The sequence below is a fragment of the Myxocyprinus asiaticus genome, chromosome 4 (assembly GCF_019703515.2).
Source record: "Myxocyprinus asiaticus isolate MX2 ecotype Aquarium Trade chromosome 4, UBuf_Myxa_2, whole genome shotgun sequence".
In the NCBI taxonomy this organism is placed as follows: Eukaryota; Metazoa; Chordata; class Actinopteri; order Cypriniformes; family Catostomidae; genus Myxocyprinus; species Myxocyprinus asiaticus.
The window spans coordinates 56,696,098-56,713,193 of record NC_059347.1 but is presented as its reverse complement, the minus strand read 5'-3'; the positions used below and the strand labels follow the sequence as shown (position 1 = coordinate 56,713,193).

General features: G+C 35.9%; 1 protein-coding gene across 3 annotated transcripts in view; it reads right to left on the bottom strand.

Annotated features, from left to right (window-relative positions):
- Positions 1-16,335, bottom strand: part of LOC127437788 (serine/threonine-protein kinase Chk2-like) — a 32,625-nt gene extending 16,290 nt beyond the window's left edge. Inside the window, exons 1-9 of one of the 3 annotated variants that reach the window (XM_051692980.1) lie at positions 16,160-16,335; positions 15,116-15,379; positions 11,274-11,398; positions 9,376-9,508; positions 4,476-4,566; positions 3,088-3,184; positions 2,930-2,983; positions 2,780-2,844; positions 2,434-2,533 (exon numbers count right to left, since the gene is read on the bottom strand). In XM_051692980.1, coding sequence (XP_051548940.1) covers positions 2,434-2,533; positions 2,780-2,844; positions 2,930-2,983; positions 3,088-3,184; positions 4,476-4,566; positions 9,376-9,508; positions 11,274-11,398; positions 15,116-15,368 — 918 coding nt within the window. In that variant the 5' untranslated portion in view covers positions 15,369-15,379; positions 16,160-16,335. The remainder of the gene's footprint in view (positions 1-2,433; positions 2,534-2,779; positions 2,845-2,929; positions 2,984-3,087; positions 3,185-4,475; positions 4,567-9,375; positions 9,509-11,273; positions 11,399-15,115; positions 15,380-16,159) is intronic. The other 2 variants (XM_051692988.1, XM_051692971.1) reach the window with 2 other exon arrangements.
- Positions 16,336-17,096: the final 761 nt, after the last annotated feature.

Below are 17,096 nucleotides of genomic sequence, written 5' to 3'. Positions count from 1 at the left end.
ATTTCCATATATTTCTGTTATGCTAATAGAGTGACTCTTTCACTGTATTAAAGTTTGCATTCATAGTTGCTGTTTTGAATCCTATTATCCCCCCCGGCGAAAAAAAAAAAAGGTGTCCTCTTTTTGGAAAACCAAAATCCTCTTTCCTCCTGAAAGTGACTTGAATTTTACATTTGTTTCATTTATTTTGTTGTTGGATTGCTAAATGTAGATTGCACTTTCCTTTTACTTGAATCGAACAAGTTCTTTTTTTTATTTTGGAGAAATTTTATGTTGGACTGTAAAATGGAGATTACCAGTTAAGACAGGGCTATTTTTGTTGCAGAATAATGCCCTGCAGTGCACACTTTGTTTCTAGTACATTTGTTTGTGTTTAAGAGAAGATGATTTAATAAAATATTGAAAAAATATTGAAATATTAATGAGAAGTTTATTTATTTATTTTGGGTTAATTAATTGTTATATTAATCAAGTAATAATTAGAAAAAAATCTTTAGAATAATATGCAAATTAGTCGTTAGATTAATCGACTAATCGGAAAAAGAATAGTTAGATTAATCGATAAAAAAATAATTGTTAGGTGCAGCCCTACTTTGGACATATATTACATGGAAGAAGTCAAACCAAACTCAACATGCAGTGAAAGGATCTTGCTGCTTAACTTCGCATTTTAAAAGATCAATTTTGGTATTTTAAGAATGAATATCGAGATGGTTTAATGAAGATTAATTAGAAAATCTATACATCTATATTAAATCTATATAAATGCATATTTTCAAACAGACCTAATCCCTGTTATTTTTATTTTAAGTAATATATATATATATATATATATATATATATATATATATATATAATTATTATTTAAGGTATAACAGCAAAATCCATTATTTTCGCATGCTTACATACCCTCGGTTGGAAATCACTGTACTACAGTCTATGAACATTCTAGGGCTGCAACTAACGATTATTTTGTTAACTGATTAATCTTTGATTATTTCTTTGATTAATCGAAAAGAAAAAAATGTTATTTCCTGTATTTTATTAAAATGTGACTTTAAAAAAAACAGAAATGAGAAAGCGTGTAAGGATTTGGTTAAATTTACGGTACTGAATTCTTGATTCGATCCTCTCACAAAACTTTAAAACAAAGCCTGAATCATGAAAAGCTATGTTTGAATTTATTATTATTATTATTATTATGATGATTACTTTCAGGACACTTTCAGGCAAAACATTTCCTTTGCTTTACTTGTAACATTTAACAAAAGGTACTGTTCATTAAAGAGTCAAACAATCCATCGGGATTGAGTGGGACTAAAAATCAGTCCACCAGAGGGAAATAGAAATATGAATAATTCTGCCCAGCTGAAAAATATATATTTATGTTAGAAACATATGCTTGTACACTGTCACTGATTACATTTTAAGCATTTTAAATTAATATTGTAAATTTTAAAATAATATTGTCACCGATTACATGTATCCAGTAAAATAATGCTTGCTATAGTATTAATTTACTAGTGATATCAGACATTACATTTGGCATTATCAGGAGGAATAGCAAATATCAGGACCCATTATTATACATTATATTCAGCATTATTTACAGATTAATACCATAAAATCATCTGTTCATGCAATGCAGATTCACTCTCTGCTAAAAAGTTGCATTGTTGCTCATTGTATTACATGTGCTTACATGATGAGAAACCATCTAAAACACTTGACCGGCACATCAGTGTGAAATCCATAAAAGCTGCACAATTGATTAAATTGAAACTGAAATTGTGGTATGATGTTATATGATTACTAAACTGCAAAGCACAGTTTAATCAAAATGATTGCGCTACCTTTCTTCATTGCAATCGGTTTGAATGACGTGGATGCGCTTGCTCAGTGAAGCTTAACAGAGACTCGTTTGTGGTAAAGACAATTTGCGAAACTGAAGAACGCACCTGATTTTGAATTCATAGTATACCATGTATACATTATAAAACAGAGAAAATAGTGGTAAAAATGTAAGTCATGCACTGGAGAGACGCCCTTAAGCGCATCAAACAGAACAAGCACACAACTCAAGACGCAGCAATAGTTCCACATTAAACTGTATGCTTATTATAAACTTCTTTGAAGTGTTTCTAAACTGCTCTCGTGCGCTGGACAACTTGGGTCATGTTTTTTCCCCTTCAACCTGTCTCCGTTGTTTTTCAAACGAGTTATCATGCAACACATTTTTCACTAGGCTGTAAAGTGATGTCACTGACAGACCTTCTCCGTGCTCGCAGCACATTTCCAACTAATCGATAATGAAAATCATTATCTTTAACAATTTTAAGCCATTTGCATGGGTTGACATGACTGATTTGAAACCTTTATTTATATGCGGACAAATAAGAGAATGCCATTTGAAAAATGGCTGTAATGACTCACCTCTACGGCTCGGAGCATTTGATAAAAGTAGAGTTTAGCGATTCCTTCTTCCAACTGTTTTTTGGCTTTAATTCTGCCAAACAGCTCTCCACCTTCAATGCTGTGTGCAACACAGAGATGATGATATAAAATACTTATATACTGTATAAAGTGTCTACGAATAGAAAATTATCTAATAAATTAATACATTTAATGCAGTGTTGCAGTACGTAGTGGCTTTGGATGAAATCCTCTGCCAAATACATAATGTAAATTAACAGAAATTTGGGTAAAAATAATTTTTTTGCAGTGTAACCCACATTCCTGTTACTATTTTCTAATTACTAAAACACAGCAAAGGACTTACTACTCCAATACAATGTAGTAGGAATCTTCTGTTTGGTAGAAGTCCTCTGTTTTTATCAAACAAGGCTGCGGGGAGGAAAGAAAACGCGACATGATTGAGATGTTCTCTGAATCCCTCTGTAGCATTGAGAGATTCAATCATGAAACTTACGTGATCTATTTTCTTTAAAATTTCTATTTCCCTTTCTGCATTTCTTGTGGCTGTCTGTGGAATGCGTACAAACATTTGTATTAATACAGGAGGAATAAAGCTTGAACATGATTTTATAATGTTTACTGTGCTGTTAAGTGAATAGACCTGGAGCATACCCCTATTGATGGGAAATTGTGTTTGTTTATGGTTTTCAGTGCAACTTTTTTACACGTGTCCTTTTCTATTGCGAGTTTTACTTCACCACAGACCCCTCTGTCAAAAAATAAACACAAATTCAGTTTAGAGTAAGTAAAAACAGCAAAAACTAATTTACCATTGGTTCCCTCTGGAATTCCCAAACGTTTTTAGAATAGCAGTTTTCAATTTAAAAAGTAAATGAAGGTCTGAGGTTAGAGTTTCTACAGCAGAAACACAAATTATGCACCCTCATACCTCAAATGTGAATTCTGAAGTCTTTTAAACATACACCGATCAGCCACAACATTAAAACCACCTGCCTAATATTGTGTTGGTCCCCTTCGTGCCGCCAAAACAGCACCAATGCTGTTCTCCTCTTATCTGAGTTACTGTAGACTTTGTCAGCTCGAACCAGTCTGGCCATTCTCTGTTGAACTCTCTCATCAACAAGACATTTCCATCCACAGAACTGCCCCTCACTGGATGTTTTTTTGTTTTTGGCACCATTCTGAGTAAATTCTAGAGACTGTTGTGCATGAAAATCCCAGGAGATCAGCAGTTACAGAAATACTCAAACCAGCCCATCTGGCACCAACAATCATCCATGCGATTCTCTAATCAGCCTATCGTGTGGCAGCAGTGCAGTGCATATAATCATTCAGATATGGGTCAGGAGCTTCAGTTAATGTTCACATCAACCGTCAGAATGGGGGAAAAAATGTAATCTTAGTGATTTGGAGCGTGGCATGATTGTTGGTGCCAGACAGGCTGGTTTGAGTATTTCTGTAACTGCTGATCTCCTGGGATTTTCACACACAACAGTCTCTAGAATTTACTCCGAATGGTGCCAAAAACAAAAAACATCCAGTAAGCGGCAGTTCTGTGGATGGAAATGTCTTGTTGAGGAGAGAGTTCAACAGAGAATGGCCAGACTGGTTTGAACTGACAAAGTCTACAGTAACTCAGATAACCACTCTGTACAACTGTGGTGAGAAGAACAGCGTTGGTGCTGTTTTGGCTGCACGAGGGGGACCTACACAATATTAGGCAGGTGGTTTTAATGTTGTGGCTGATACATACGGTAAGAAATAAAAAGATTGTCAATTCATGTAAATTCATGTCTGATTCGTCAAACATGTAAACTCACATCCTTGTGGTAGTTGTAGTTCATATTTAGCAATTTGCAAGCAACTTATGTTTTTAAAAAACACAGCGGCTTCCAAATTCATCTTTGAGGTATGACTAATTTATGTTGGGGAACAAAAAGTAAAAGTCTCTTCAACTAATGTTTACCACAGACCTTATTTTACTAATAAATAACTAAATAAATAAAATCAACAGTTTTCTGAAAATCCAGTTCACTTACGTTCCAATCTTTCGGGCAATGTGGTATTTGTTGCTGAACTCTGCAGGCAGGTTTGGCTGCTCATCGCCCATCTTGTCAATAAACATGAACACTGTGGAAAGAAACAACATGGCCAAAAACAACCAAGCTAAAATCTAACTAACCAAATTTAAAGCAGTAGTTCCCTGTATAAAAAAAAAAAAAGGCATGCTGTGATTTGTTCACCCTCATGATGATACAAACCTAAAAAACAAGATGTTCCGAAAAATTCACTCCGCTCTTTTGCTACAATATAAGCAAACAGTGAATTAAGGTTCCAGCACACTCACTGCAAAGTTCTTCTTCGTTCTTTGCTCAGAGCAAAAATGAAGTTCAAAACAGCCGAGCAAGAGTATACTATTTGCAAACATTCAGACACTGGCCACGTCGCTGGGGGAGGCATTTAGAGAGCATTTAAATAGGAGCACACACAAGACTACATGTAAAAGCTTAACTAATGTGATCTTAAAATGTGTTATCAATGACTTCATGCCACATTCCATGAGAAGAATTCAAATGAGAAGAATTCAAATGAGATCAGTAAAAAAAAAAAAGCTGTTGTAACTACTCGATGATGATTAAAAGTAATATATATGCAGTAGATAATGTGTAATTTGTCATGTTTACACTCAGCATTCATGGCACTAATTCGGTAATATCCAATATGCGGCATAATATGTGCCAATATTGCAATTTATGATGAAACTGATCCTACTGTAAAATGGGTGAATAAAAGTGTTAATGGGCAGAATACATACAAAAGAATGATGATAAAAGGCATATCTCACTTTGGGCAGATGTGTGAATGGCTTTCAACTGCAGGTGGCACAGGAGTGAATGGGCACTTAGAATACTTGAGTCGATCTGATTTCTTTTGTAGAATTTTTGACAAACATTTTCGGGCACAATGTCCAGTAAAAATATTAACACGATGCATCAGCAACACATTTTAGTTTATGCCACAAGTGCACAGCATAAAGCCATGCCAATGATGACAGCGCTTCGCTACCACAGATATTTAAACTTTCTGCAACTACAACGTGTTGTATGCCACACATTGGCAAAAGCAGCCATTATTCCTGTCTCGCGTGCCCACAGTGAGAAGCTTCTCACTTCAGAATCATATTAAAACAGCCTTACTTAACTGTCTTATGGAGGAGCTTTATGCTATGACAAATCTGAGGAAAATAATCATAAAAATAAAGAGCGATGGAAATTAGCTAAGGTGAGAAATTATAGGACATAACCAGGGATTGGCGATATGACAAATCATAGGCCTACATCATGATAGGAGTCATTTTATAGCACATCAACGATAAATATCACAATATAGAAATATTTTAAATCCAGGGTATCTGCAGGTTCGAGGGAATGAAATTTAAGACTTTTTAAGGCCAAAGACCACTTTCGCAATAAAAAGAAAAACACATTAAAGAATTAATTCGCTGGTAAATACAAAACCACTGAGGCTACCTGGATGTCTCTGGACATGTTTTTATATTTCATTGTACATTTATTAATAATTTTATTTTTTATAATATAATACAACATTAAAACTCTAAATGAATTCATTATGAATGCATGTAGCCTAAAGTATGTAGCCTATATTCTCTACATACTTTCGTAATCGTGACCCTTCTCTTTAGTCACTTTTTTCACAGCAACAGACCTTATTAACAGTAGCGCCATGTTTGATTTTTAATGGGAATGGAAACAAGGCTTACCATCTCTTCAATGGCACGTACAGTATAAATCTGTACAAAGCTCCAAGTTGTCTGGAGTTTTTTGCCTTCCGAGTGTTCTTGAAAATATATTTTTTTTACGTTTTGTCTGCAGAACAATCCAAAAACACTTTAAACTGCAGTCCAGCTCATGTAAGAGACTGTATGTCTATCCCTCACAGCCTCATTGTCATTCATGTCAAAAATCAAATATGGTGCTGCTGTAAATAAGGTCTAGCATGTGCTGAATAACATTTCTGTCATCACTGCTCATTCTTGAGCCTGTATGAATTTTTCTATGCCGTGGAACAAAAAAAGGTGATGTTAAGCACAATGTTTAGTCTCAGTCACCATTCACTGTCACTTAGGGCTGGGCGATAGGACGATGTAATCAGATATCGACGATGTCTTACAAGGATTCTGATGCCGATTGTGAACAGACGATGATCGACAATATCGGGAAATAGCAAAACCATGGATCTGTGAAATCACTAAGTATATTAAACAGTAGCCCAGGGTGTGAAACAAGCACCTGCCACCTGCAAAATGCCACGAGGCTGAATCCAGTTCGCAAGCTCCTCGTACAAATGTATTTCATGCACGGGCAATTTTGCTCATCTACCTGCAATAGGCGGGCGACCTGTAAGTCTCGGAGTGACACATGACAAGAAATGCTGTTAAATCAAAAGACGTGCGCTTGAAGAAACGCACTTTATTATATTTTTAAGAACAGACAAAAGAAAAGCCGTAAATGTTTGTGACTTATTCACGGTTTGTTCAGAGGCGTGCAGCACGAGCCTGTCATTTGGAACACACGCATGTCGGCGTGCAGCGTAAGCTTGTTGAACAAGCGCATGTAAAGTGTTTTCACACATTTTTCTCTGTTTCATTCGGCTGAAAACTGTTTGCAAGAATAATGTTGTCTATGAGAATGCTGCAAACTATCTCCGATTATCTCGGGAGGTGCTGTGAGTTAAGTTCGCTTTATTTCCACGCGGTTAGCAGCATTGTGAACGCAACTCTGCAGGTTCAGTAATATATATCTTTGTATTAAAGAAGCAAAGACGAAAGTGATTAAATCAAAGTAATACAAGACAAGTTCAAATTGAACCTAAAATTGAGTTCTACTTTCTTTTCTTTAGGCAGCATTAACTGTATTACCAAAATGCAATACAAACACAAATTCGATAAGAAAGCACATTTGCCAGCATTATTTTGGGAACACAAGGGAATTAATTAGGCTTATTTATTATGATTATTATTGTCTTTACATTTATAATCGTCTTTAGTTCTTAATCTGTAGGCTATTAGTAATTTTCCACCTGTTGTCGTTGACGGATGCTTGTGTGATAGCAAACGGAGCCGTTGGAGACAGTACATTTTTGGATTTGGGGAGGTGGTTAAATAAGATTTTTTTTATCACTTCGTTTAGTTTAAAGTGCAATTTGAATTTAGAAATGTCTTTTATGTTTTTCGTGTTTCAATAAATGAATACAATTTTTAAAGTAAAATCAATAAAGCAAAAAAAAAAAAATCACCGACGCTCAGTGGGGAGGTTGACGATATAATCGGATATCGCAATATTAGGCGATAAATAATTTTGCATCAGAGACGCAGAATAACGACATTTGCAGTTCGGATTAACAGGTTTATACATGTGTAACATATTCAGCAAGTTAAATTGAAGACTTCTTGTAATTTAAGATATTTAAGACTTTTTAAGGACCCGTGGGTACCCTGAAATCAATAAAAATGGGTTTATATATTATTTAACTATGTTAGTTAGTCTAATGCCTATTTTGGATAATCCAGTCAGTGAATTAAATACTTTAATTTTCTTTTAATTTGGAACTTGACAAATAAAAAAATAAATAAAACATAGGCCAACTTGATTTTAAATCATTCTTACCATAATGCTTAATTTCACATTATGCCACATCAGTCTGATATGTTGATGTCCATTATTATTATTATTATAAACTTTCCTCGAGAAACTCAAGATCTTCCCAAAGCAATACAAAGAAAATTATACATACATTAAGCACAAAAACAAACAAACAAAACAAAAACACAATGAAAATAAACACAATGCAGAAAATATACAAAATTATGTAAACATGGCAAGCAGAAAATGAATATAAAATAATTATAAACACTTCTTGCAGAAAAAAATAAATACATGACCGAAATAATGCGAAGCGTATCTTTTGGCTGTCATAATATTCTTTGTGTGCTATATTTTGAGGGGATAAACAGATTAAACCCGCACCAGATGTCGCACCTGTTTTAATAAGCCCCTCTTTATTTTCTTGACTTGTTTGGGAATCGTCCCGTTCTGTGGAGACGTTTTTCTCTCAGGGTTTTCCCTGGGTCAAAAATTGAGTAGCGTGAGATATCCCGCTCTGCGCTTTCCTTTGAATAACAGGAGGCCTGTTGGACTGCACAACACTCACATGAAACACAGATGCGTGTGTCAGATAAGAAGCATATTATTCATATCGCCTAACCCTAGACACACTTAACCTAACGAATTTTTGTTATTTTCATATTTCTTTGCAAATTGCAGTTTGTTTCTTTGCTCCTTTTGAATGTTTTATTTTTTTATGTTTTATTATTAGACGCTAATTCCATGATGGCCGTTATTTTTTTAAAGAAATAGAAGCAGATAAACAGAACAAGCGTTTTTCGTTAATTATGTGTCATTATTATATTACGTTATTATGCATAGTCCATCACGTTACAGAGTAAGATAAACACCGAAATGAGGTGACCGGATTTTTTCTCATCTGTTCCAGCGGGAACTAAGGTTCGCACTTCGATTTCATATGAAGTATGCCGGGGCCTTTAAAGTAATTCAATTTTTTCCCCCCTCACAAACTTATTATTTGGCTTCAGAAGACTTTGAATGGAGTCATTTGGACTACTTTTGTGTTTTTTTTCCCTCCCTTTTAATATTTAACAGCTGGTCACAGTTTGCTTTCATTGAATGGAAAAAAGCAACATGAACATTCTGTTACACATCTCCTTTTGTATTCCATGGAAAAAAGAAAACCATACTGGTTTGGAAAATGGTTGAGTAACAAATGATAGAATTGTAATTTTCGGTTGAACAGTTCCATAAACTCCTGAAGAAATTTAATCAAGAAGACTCAATGTCTAACCTTGATGCTTCTGTTCTGCCAGTGCAATAACAGAATTATTACTGAGCAGCCGTTGCTTCCCCTTTCCTATTTTCTCATCGTCCACCCATGTGCCGTTTCCACTGAGGTCCTCAATGTATACAAGCTTTTCCTCCTGAAACAACAGCAAAGAAAATTGTAAAACAGGTTGAGTCATTAGTCATTTCGGATGTCAATTTAACATGTTAATTCAGTGCGATAAATTATATAAAAAAACACGCATAAAAAACTACGCAATTAATCATGTCCCCAGAGCATAGTTAGGAATATTCCTACTATCGGAGCAATTCAAGATTGAAATACGAATGGTTTTCAGCAGGGGGCAGTAACTCCAGCTTTAGAGGCAACACGCAGCTGTACAGACAACAAACCAAACTCAGATTTGCTTGACACTAGCGACAGGACAAGATCAGAGGGCACCAACTTCAATCCCATGAAGCATTGTGAATGACGTAATTGGATATAAATCGATGGAAATATATAAAACTGTTGATTTGAAGAATAGAAACAATTTAGTTTGTTAATTGCTAAATATTCTAATATATACAAATAGAGCTTTTTTGGCTGCTGTTATCTGATTGGTGGATCTTTCTCTGCTGGATCGTGGGTAGTGTAGTTGTTCGCCAGTTATTAATTAAGTTGAAATAACGCAGACTGATGGCTTCAACAGAAGCATGTACCATCAAAGAACAACCTCGGAGCTCACGGTGAGTAGGTCTATAAAGGTTTGAAAGTTATCGGTAAAAATCAATCAATATTTATGGGGTTTTTACTTCTGGAACAAAACTGTTGCACTCTATTGCGAATGCAGGGATCTCGAGACACGTTTTTCTAAGTTTCAAACTATGTTTAACTTGACACAGAGCCCTAAAGACACTGTGTTTATGACACGATGCAACCAAAGTGAGATGCTCCAAAAGCATCCTTCTAATGCATTTGTACACTGACGTGTCCTTAGAAAAGACCATATAATAAATCTACAGACTGGTGAATTTTAATTGAAAAAGCTAATGCTGGGGGCCTGGGTAGCTCAGTGGTAAAATACGCTGGCTACCACCCCTGGAGTTCGCCAGTTCGCTAGTTTGAATCCCAGGGTGTGCTGAGTGACTCCAGCCAGGTCTCCTAAGCAACCAAATTGGCCCGGTTGCTAGGGAGGGTAGAGTCACATGGGGTAACCTCTTCGTGGTCGCTATGTGGTTCGTTCTCGGTGGGGCGCGTGGTGAGTTGAGCACGGATGCTGCGGTGGATGGCGTGAAGCCTCCACAAATGCTATGTCTCCGTGACAACGTGCTCAACAAGCCACATGATAAGATGCGCAGGTTGATGGTCTCAAAAGCGGAGGCAACTGAGATTCATCCTCCGCCACCCGGATTGAGGTGAATCACTACGCGACCACGAGGACTTAAAAGTGCACTGGGAATTGGGCATTCCAAATTGGGTGAAAAAGGGGAAAAAATCCATTAAAAAAAATTACAAAAAGTTAATGCTGTGTGAACTGTTGGCCACTGATTGGCTTATGTTCAATAATATGGAAATAAACAATATAATGCCTTCTAAATCAATGCTTTACTCGTCTGCCAAAATAATGTAATGCATTTTAATTATCAAAATTATTATTTTTATAATATATATTTTAGTTGTAATTATTTAAATATAAATATAATGTTATTTGAGGGCCTTTCTCAGCAAATATTTATACAAGTGATTAATTTTGTTTATTCACGTATTTAATTAGAAAAAAAATTTAATCAACTGACAGCTCCAATTAATGTTTTTTGTGCTTTACTCCTTTTAATTTAAATGAAGTCCTTGTCATATAGACTCTGCTTTAAAGTAAAAGCACATTTGTTGACTGAATAGTTTCTCAATATTAATCTTACCTTAAAAATTCTGAAGTGCTTTTTGCTATAGGTGTGGAAATGTGCTGTTTTTTTGACGGCAGAGTTGCTGAACGTGTAATCACATTGTCGGTCCCGTCCAAATGAATACTGGTTTTCAACACAATCTGGAAAATAATAATAATAATAATAATTTTAAAAAAGCCACATTCCTGCTATACATTAATAGTACAATAACCCCATCACTGTTAAAGGAATGGTCCAGGTTAACATAGCTCTGTCAACAGAATTTATGGCAAGTTATTGATTACCAAAGAAAATAATTTGCCACTCAATTTTAATATAAAGAAAACAAATATTACAATTACAGTAATACACTTAGAAAGTCTATGGGGCCAGCATTACAGAGGGTTTTAAATGCAGAAATGTGAAGATTGTGATTTTGTTAAAGCACTTGCATGGAATATTATGTAAAAACCTTTTCTGTAATCTGTAATTTTAAAGGGATACTTCGCCCAAAAATGAATAAAGAGCTTCAGAATTTTGGTACCCATTCACTTGCATTGTATGGACCTACAGAGCTGAAATATTGTCCTAAAAATCTTTGTGTTCAGCAGAAGAAGAAAGTCATACACATCTGGGATGGCATGAGGGTGAGTAAATGATGGGAGAATTTTCATTTTTGGATGAACTATCCCTTTAAGTAAGTCTTGTGGTTATATACTTCTGAAACCTTGTGAATTTGAACATTTATTGCTTTGCCCCCTGCACTTTTATTATAAGTGCTTCATTGTAACCATGATTTTTGCTTTTAGTCTGGAAAGAGAGGAAGGAAAAATGGACATTTTTCCCATGCTCAAGTCATACAGATGTCTGCTGCCTAAAGAGGCAGTCACACTACACTTTGCACTTCATTCACTCCCATTCAAATGTATTTGATTTCCAGGAAACCACAAATTCATGCAGTGAACGCTGCAGAGAAAAGTTCAAGTTTGGAGAACTCTGACTTTGAAATTTGGATAACGAGAAGACGTGTGACCGACGGAAGATTGAAACGTCACACACTGACTTCTTCAATTCAAAGAATACATATTTCACAGCTGCAAGTTTATATTGTTGCTGGAAAGTGAGAAGACTGTATATTCTAAAATATTAAACACATTACTTGTTATTTATTATTAATTAATCCCAGAAACCCTTGTACATGATGTCATATCCTGGGGCCTCATTTACAAAACTTGCTGTAGATTTCATCCTAAAAGTTGGCATGCGCATTTACCCGAGAAAGGTTATTTTATATATTAACAATATATTTTATATATTAATATTATATTTTATAAGGTTTTATCTTAATAAGGCTATAGGCTGTGTATTATTCTCACCCCATTTGCAAACTGTTTTTGTAAAATTGTGCATGTTTTTATAGATCTTCAAAGCAAGATACCTTTTACTGGATGCAAAAAAAAAAAAAGTCAAATATTCTGACAGCAAACCATTAAAAAAAAAAAAAGAAAAAAAAAAAAAACTTGCAAGCTTACTTTTCTTTTTTTATATATATATATATATATATATATTTGACTTATTAAACCAAAAACACTGCTGGATTGCAGAGGTACAGTTGAAGTCAGAAGTTTACATACACTTAGATTGAAGTCATTAAAACTCATATTTTAACCATTCCACAGATTTAATATTAACAAACTATAGTTTTGGCAAGTTGTTTAGGACATCTACTTTGTGCATGACACGAGTAATTTTTCCAACAATTGTTTACAGACAGACTGTTTCACTTTTAACTGACTATATCACAATTCCAGTGGGTCAGAAGTTTACATACACTAAGTTAACTGTGCCTTTAAGCAGCTTGGAAAACTCCAGAAAATGATGTTAAGCCTTTAGACGATTATCCAATTAGCTTCTGATAGGAGGTGTACCTGTGGAGGTATTTTAAGGCCTACCTTCAAACTCAGTGCCTCTTTGCTTGACATCATGGGGAAATCAAAAGAAATCAGCAAAGACCTCAGAAAACCAGTCTGGTTCTTCCTTGAGAGAAATTTCTGAATGCCTGAAGGTACCACATTCATCTGTTCAAACAATAGTACGTAAGTATAAACACCATGGGACCACGCAACCATCATACCGCTCAGGAAGGGGACGCATTCTGTCTCCTAGAGATGAACGTAGTTTGGTGCAAAAAGTGCAAATCAATCCCAGAACAACAGCAAAGGACCTTATGAAGATGTTGGAGGAAACAGGAAGACAAGTATCTATATCCACAGTATCTATATAACACAGTAAAACGAGTCCTATATCGACATAACCTGAAATGCTGCTCAAAAAGGAAGAAGCCACTGCTCCAAAACCACCATAAAAAGCCCGACTACAGTTTGCAAGTGCACATGGGGACAAAGATCTTACTTTTTGGAGAAATATCCTCTGGTCTAATGAAACAAATATTGAACTGGTTGGCCATAATGACCATTGTTATGTTTGGAGGAAAAAGGGTGAGGCTTGCAAGCCGAAGAACACCATCCCAACCGTGAAGCATGGGGGTGGAAGCATCATGTTGTGGGGGTGCTTTGCTGCAGGAGGGACTGGTGCACTTCACAAAATAGATGGCATCATGAGGAAGGAAAATGATGTGGATATATTGAAGCAACATCTCAAGACATCAGTCAGGAAGTTAAAGCTTGGTCACAAGTGGGTCTTCCAAATGGACAATGACCCCAAGCATACCTCTGAAGTTGTGGCAAAATGGCTTAAGGACAACAAAGTCAAGGTACTGGAGCAGCCATCACAAAGCCCTGACCTCAATCCAATAGAAAATGTGTGGGCAGAACTGAAAGAACTTGTACGAGCAAGGAGGCCTACAAACCTGACTCAGCTACACCAGTTCTGTCTGGAGGAATGGGCCAAAATTCCAGCAACTTATTGTAAGAAGCTTGTGGAAGTTTACCCAAAACATTTGACCCAAGTTAAACAATTTAAAGGCAATGCTACCAAATACTAAATAAGTGTATGTAAACTTCTGACCCACTGGGAATGTGATGAAAGAAATAAAAGATGAAATAAATCATTCTCTCTACTATTATTCTGACATTTCACATTCTTAAAATAAAGTAGTGATCCTAACTGACCTAAGACAGGGAATGTTTTCTATGATTAAATGTCAGGAATTGTGAAAAACTGAGTTTAAATGTATTTGGCTAAGATGTATGTAAACGTCCGACTTCAACTGTATTTTTAAACTGTTTTTCAAGCGATTCGGGTCAAAATAAAGTGTGACAGGCAACACATTTCATTCAAAAATATTGTGCAGCTGTGTGCGACTGTACAATACCTTTTTTCTAACCTATCCAGACATGTCCAGAAACCCGATTAGTCTCTCCAATGGTCCGTTTGACTACTGAATTTGTCCGGCAGTGTCTGTCATTATACTGTCTGTTTTACCAGGCCATTGCACTTCAGTCAGAGTCAATTGCGCATCACAGATTTATATTTATTCGAATGCTGACTTCCGAATGTGATATCCGTCTTGTACAACACAATTTGAAGTGCAACAAGACAAAGTTCAGCAATGCTGACATGAGCTAAAATTTCTAGTTTACCATCCTCTCTTTCCACACCGACAGCTCTTTCAGGTGTTGTATGAGAAAGTCTCTTGGCATTGAGTCATTACTCAATCCGTCATTACACTAAAGCAACTGGTGTAGATACAATGAATATCAACTACGCTGTCTGAATAAACGGATCCATCCCATAAAAACTCAGAGTGTGATCAGTCAACTCCCAAACCAAATCAGATTTTTGTGCAGTGTAAGTCAAAGAGACTAAAAATCCTGTATTATTCAGATTCATCAATCGAGGTAGACAATGCACTTAACTCAGAACAATGAAGCCCTGCACCAGGGGAATGATGCAGCCCCACACCTGAGGTTGGGGGTCCTCCTCGTCCTCTGGAATAGGTTGTAGCTCTTGGACAGGGACCGTATCCACAGAACTCAGGGTCCCTGAACCAGAAGAAGAGCCCTGACTGGATGATGTTGGGGCAGATGATGAACTGGATCCGGGCTGGGATTGGGTTTGGGATTGACTCCCGGATTGTGATTGGCCACTTGGTCCAGGTTCCTCAGACATGTTATTTTACTCTGTATACAATGCAAAATATGAACAATCAACAACAGTCCACAGTGTATGATTGCTTACTGTATACCACGGAGTAAACACTGTATACTGCATTCTATTTTTTATACAGCATACAGCACATAAACATGCCATTAACCTAAAAATGTATTTTGTAGGTTTGATGCATTTATATCACATATAGGCCATTAATTATACATTCAAATAATTTATTAAAAAAAACATATTTTAAAAGACATTTTTAAACAAACTTTTAATGCTTTACAAATATTATTATTCTTAGATTTTTTTAAAGTGCATATTTTAGAAGATGCACATTCGTGATTGGTGATTTGTTCCCGGGTCGCAGTATTTATCAATAGTGATATGTTTGATGAAGTTTGGAGAAAATTAACAGCTTTTAAATTATGTGACATTTCCAAATTCAATTTCCGAGAGTCGGACTAAAGTCATGCACGAGCGATACCAATGCAACATGGAAGCTTAATAAGAAAGCAAACAGAAGTAGTAAGTAAACTTACCAAGGCTTCTATATTTATATTAGACAACGTCACTTTAGTTATTCTAAGAAGTATGGATATGATCATGTTCGCATTAGTTTGTAACAGTGCTTGCACATATAAAAACAAAAATAAGAGTTGCACTTTGCTTTCGTTAGTTCCTTGCGCGCGACCAAGGAAGCTGACTGATGCATGCACATACAGTATATCTTAAGTATCGGTACATGTATCGTGAACATCAAATGCTCCTAAATTGCTTTTAGAATTGCATAATAAACTGCATACCTTTTTCAAAAACTCAAATTTGCTGTTCTGATATATCAGACCGCATGGAATCCTCATCAAATCTACCGGGAAATCCCACTTACGAGTGATGGGTCGTTCATGAACGATTCGTTCATTTTGAATGAATCTTTTATGTGACTCAGAAGAATGAGTATTCTCAGAGAGTGATTCGTTCATTTTATGTTGGCCGCGCATGCGCATTGCTCAACCTCCGTTCGTTTGTTATGTGAAAACCGCATATGCGCTGTACAGGAAACAGAAATTATTAGTTCATCTTTCAACTCTTTTGGTCCGAATTGTTCGTTCCTTTGTCACGTGACTGCCGTATATGCTATGCACATTATGTCACGTGACAAAAGAACGAACGACTTGGACAAGAAGATTCCAGAGGTGAACTAATCATTTCTGTTTCTCATAATTTGTCCTTGGCTGCTTTATAAATTATAATCAAAGTTTGCGTATGTAGACGTGTTGGGGGGGATATGGCTATTGAAAATGTAACATTTTAATTTCATTCTGCTCAAATGAACGAAATGAACGAAATGACTTGAATAAAGATTCGTTCATTCGTTCAAGTCAGTGAAATGATCCGATCTTCCCATCACTACCACTTACTTCCAGCGTGAGTTCCAAGTGAACTTCCCATAACATGCTACAGCCAATCAGAAGCGAGAGTCAGAATCATGGGAAATGTAGTTCATTATACACATTAAAAGTCCTTTCAAAGTAGGGCCACTCGTTCACGTCATCTATCTATCTATCTATCTATCTATCTATCTATCTATCTATCTATCTATCTATCTATCTATCTATTGTTTGCCATCTTAATTTTTCTTCTCCTTGTGTACACACCTTAATGGAGCACAAAAATGTACACAAATTAATGGAGCATTCTGGTTTCGTTTCTTTGTTTATTTTATTTATTTATTAATTTTGC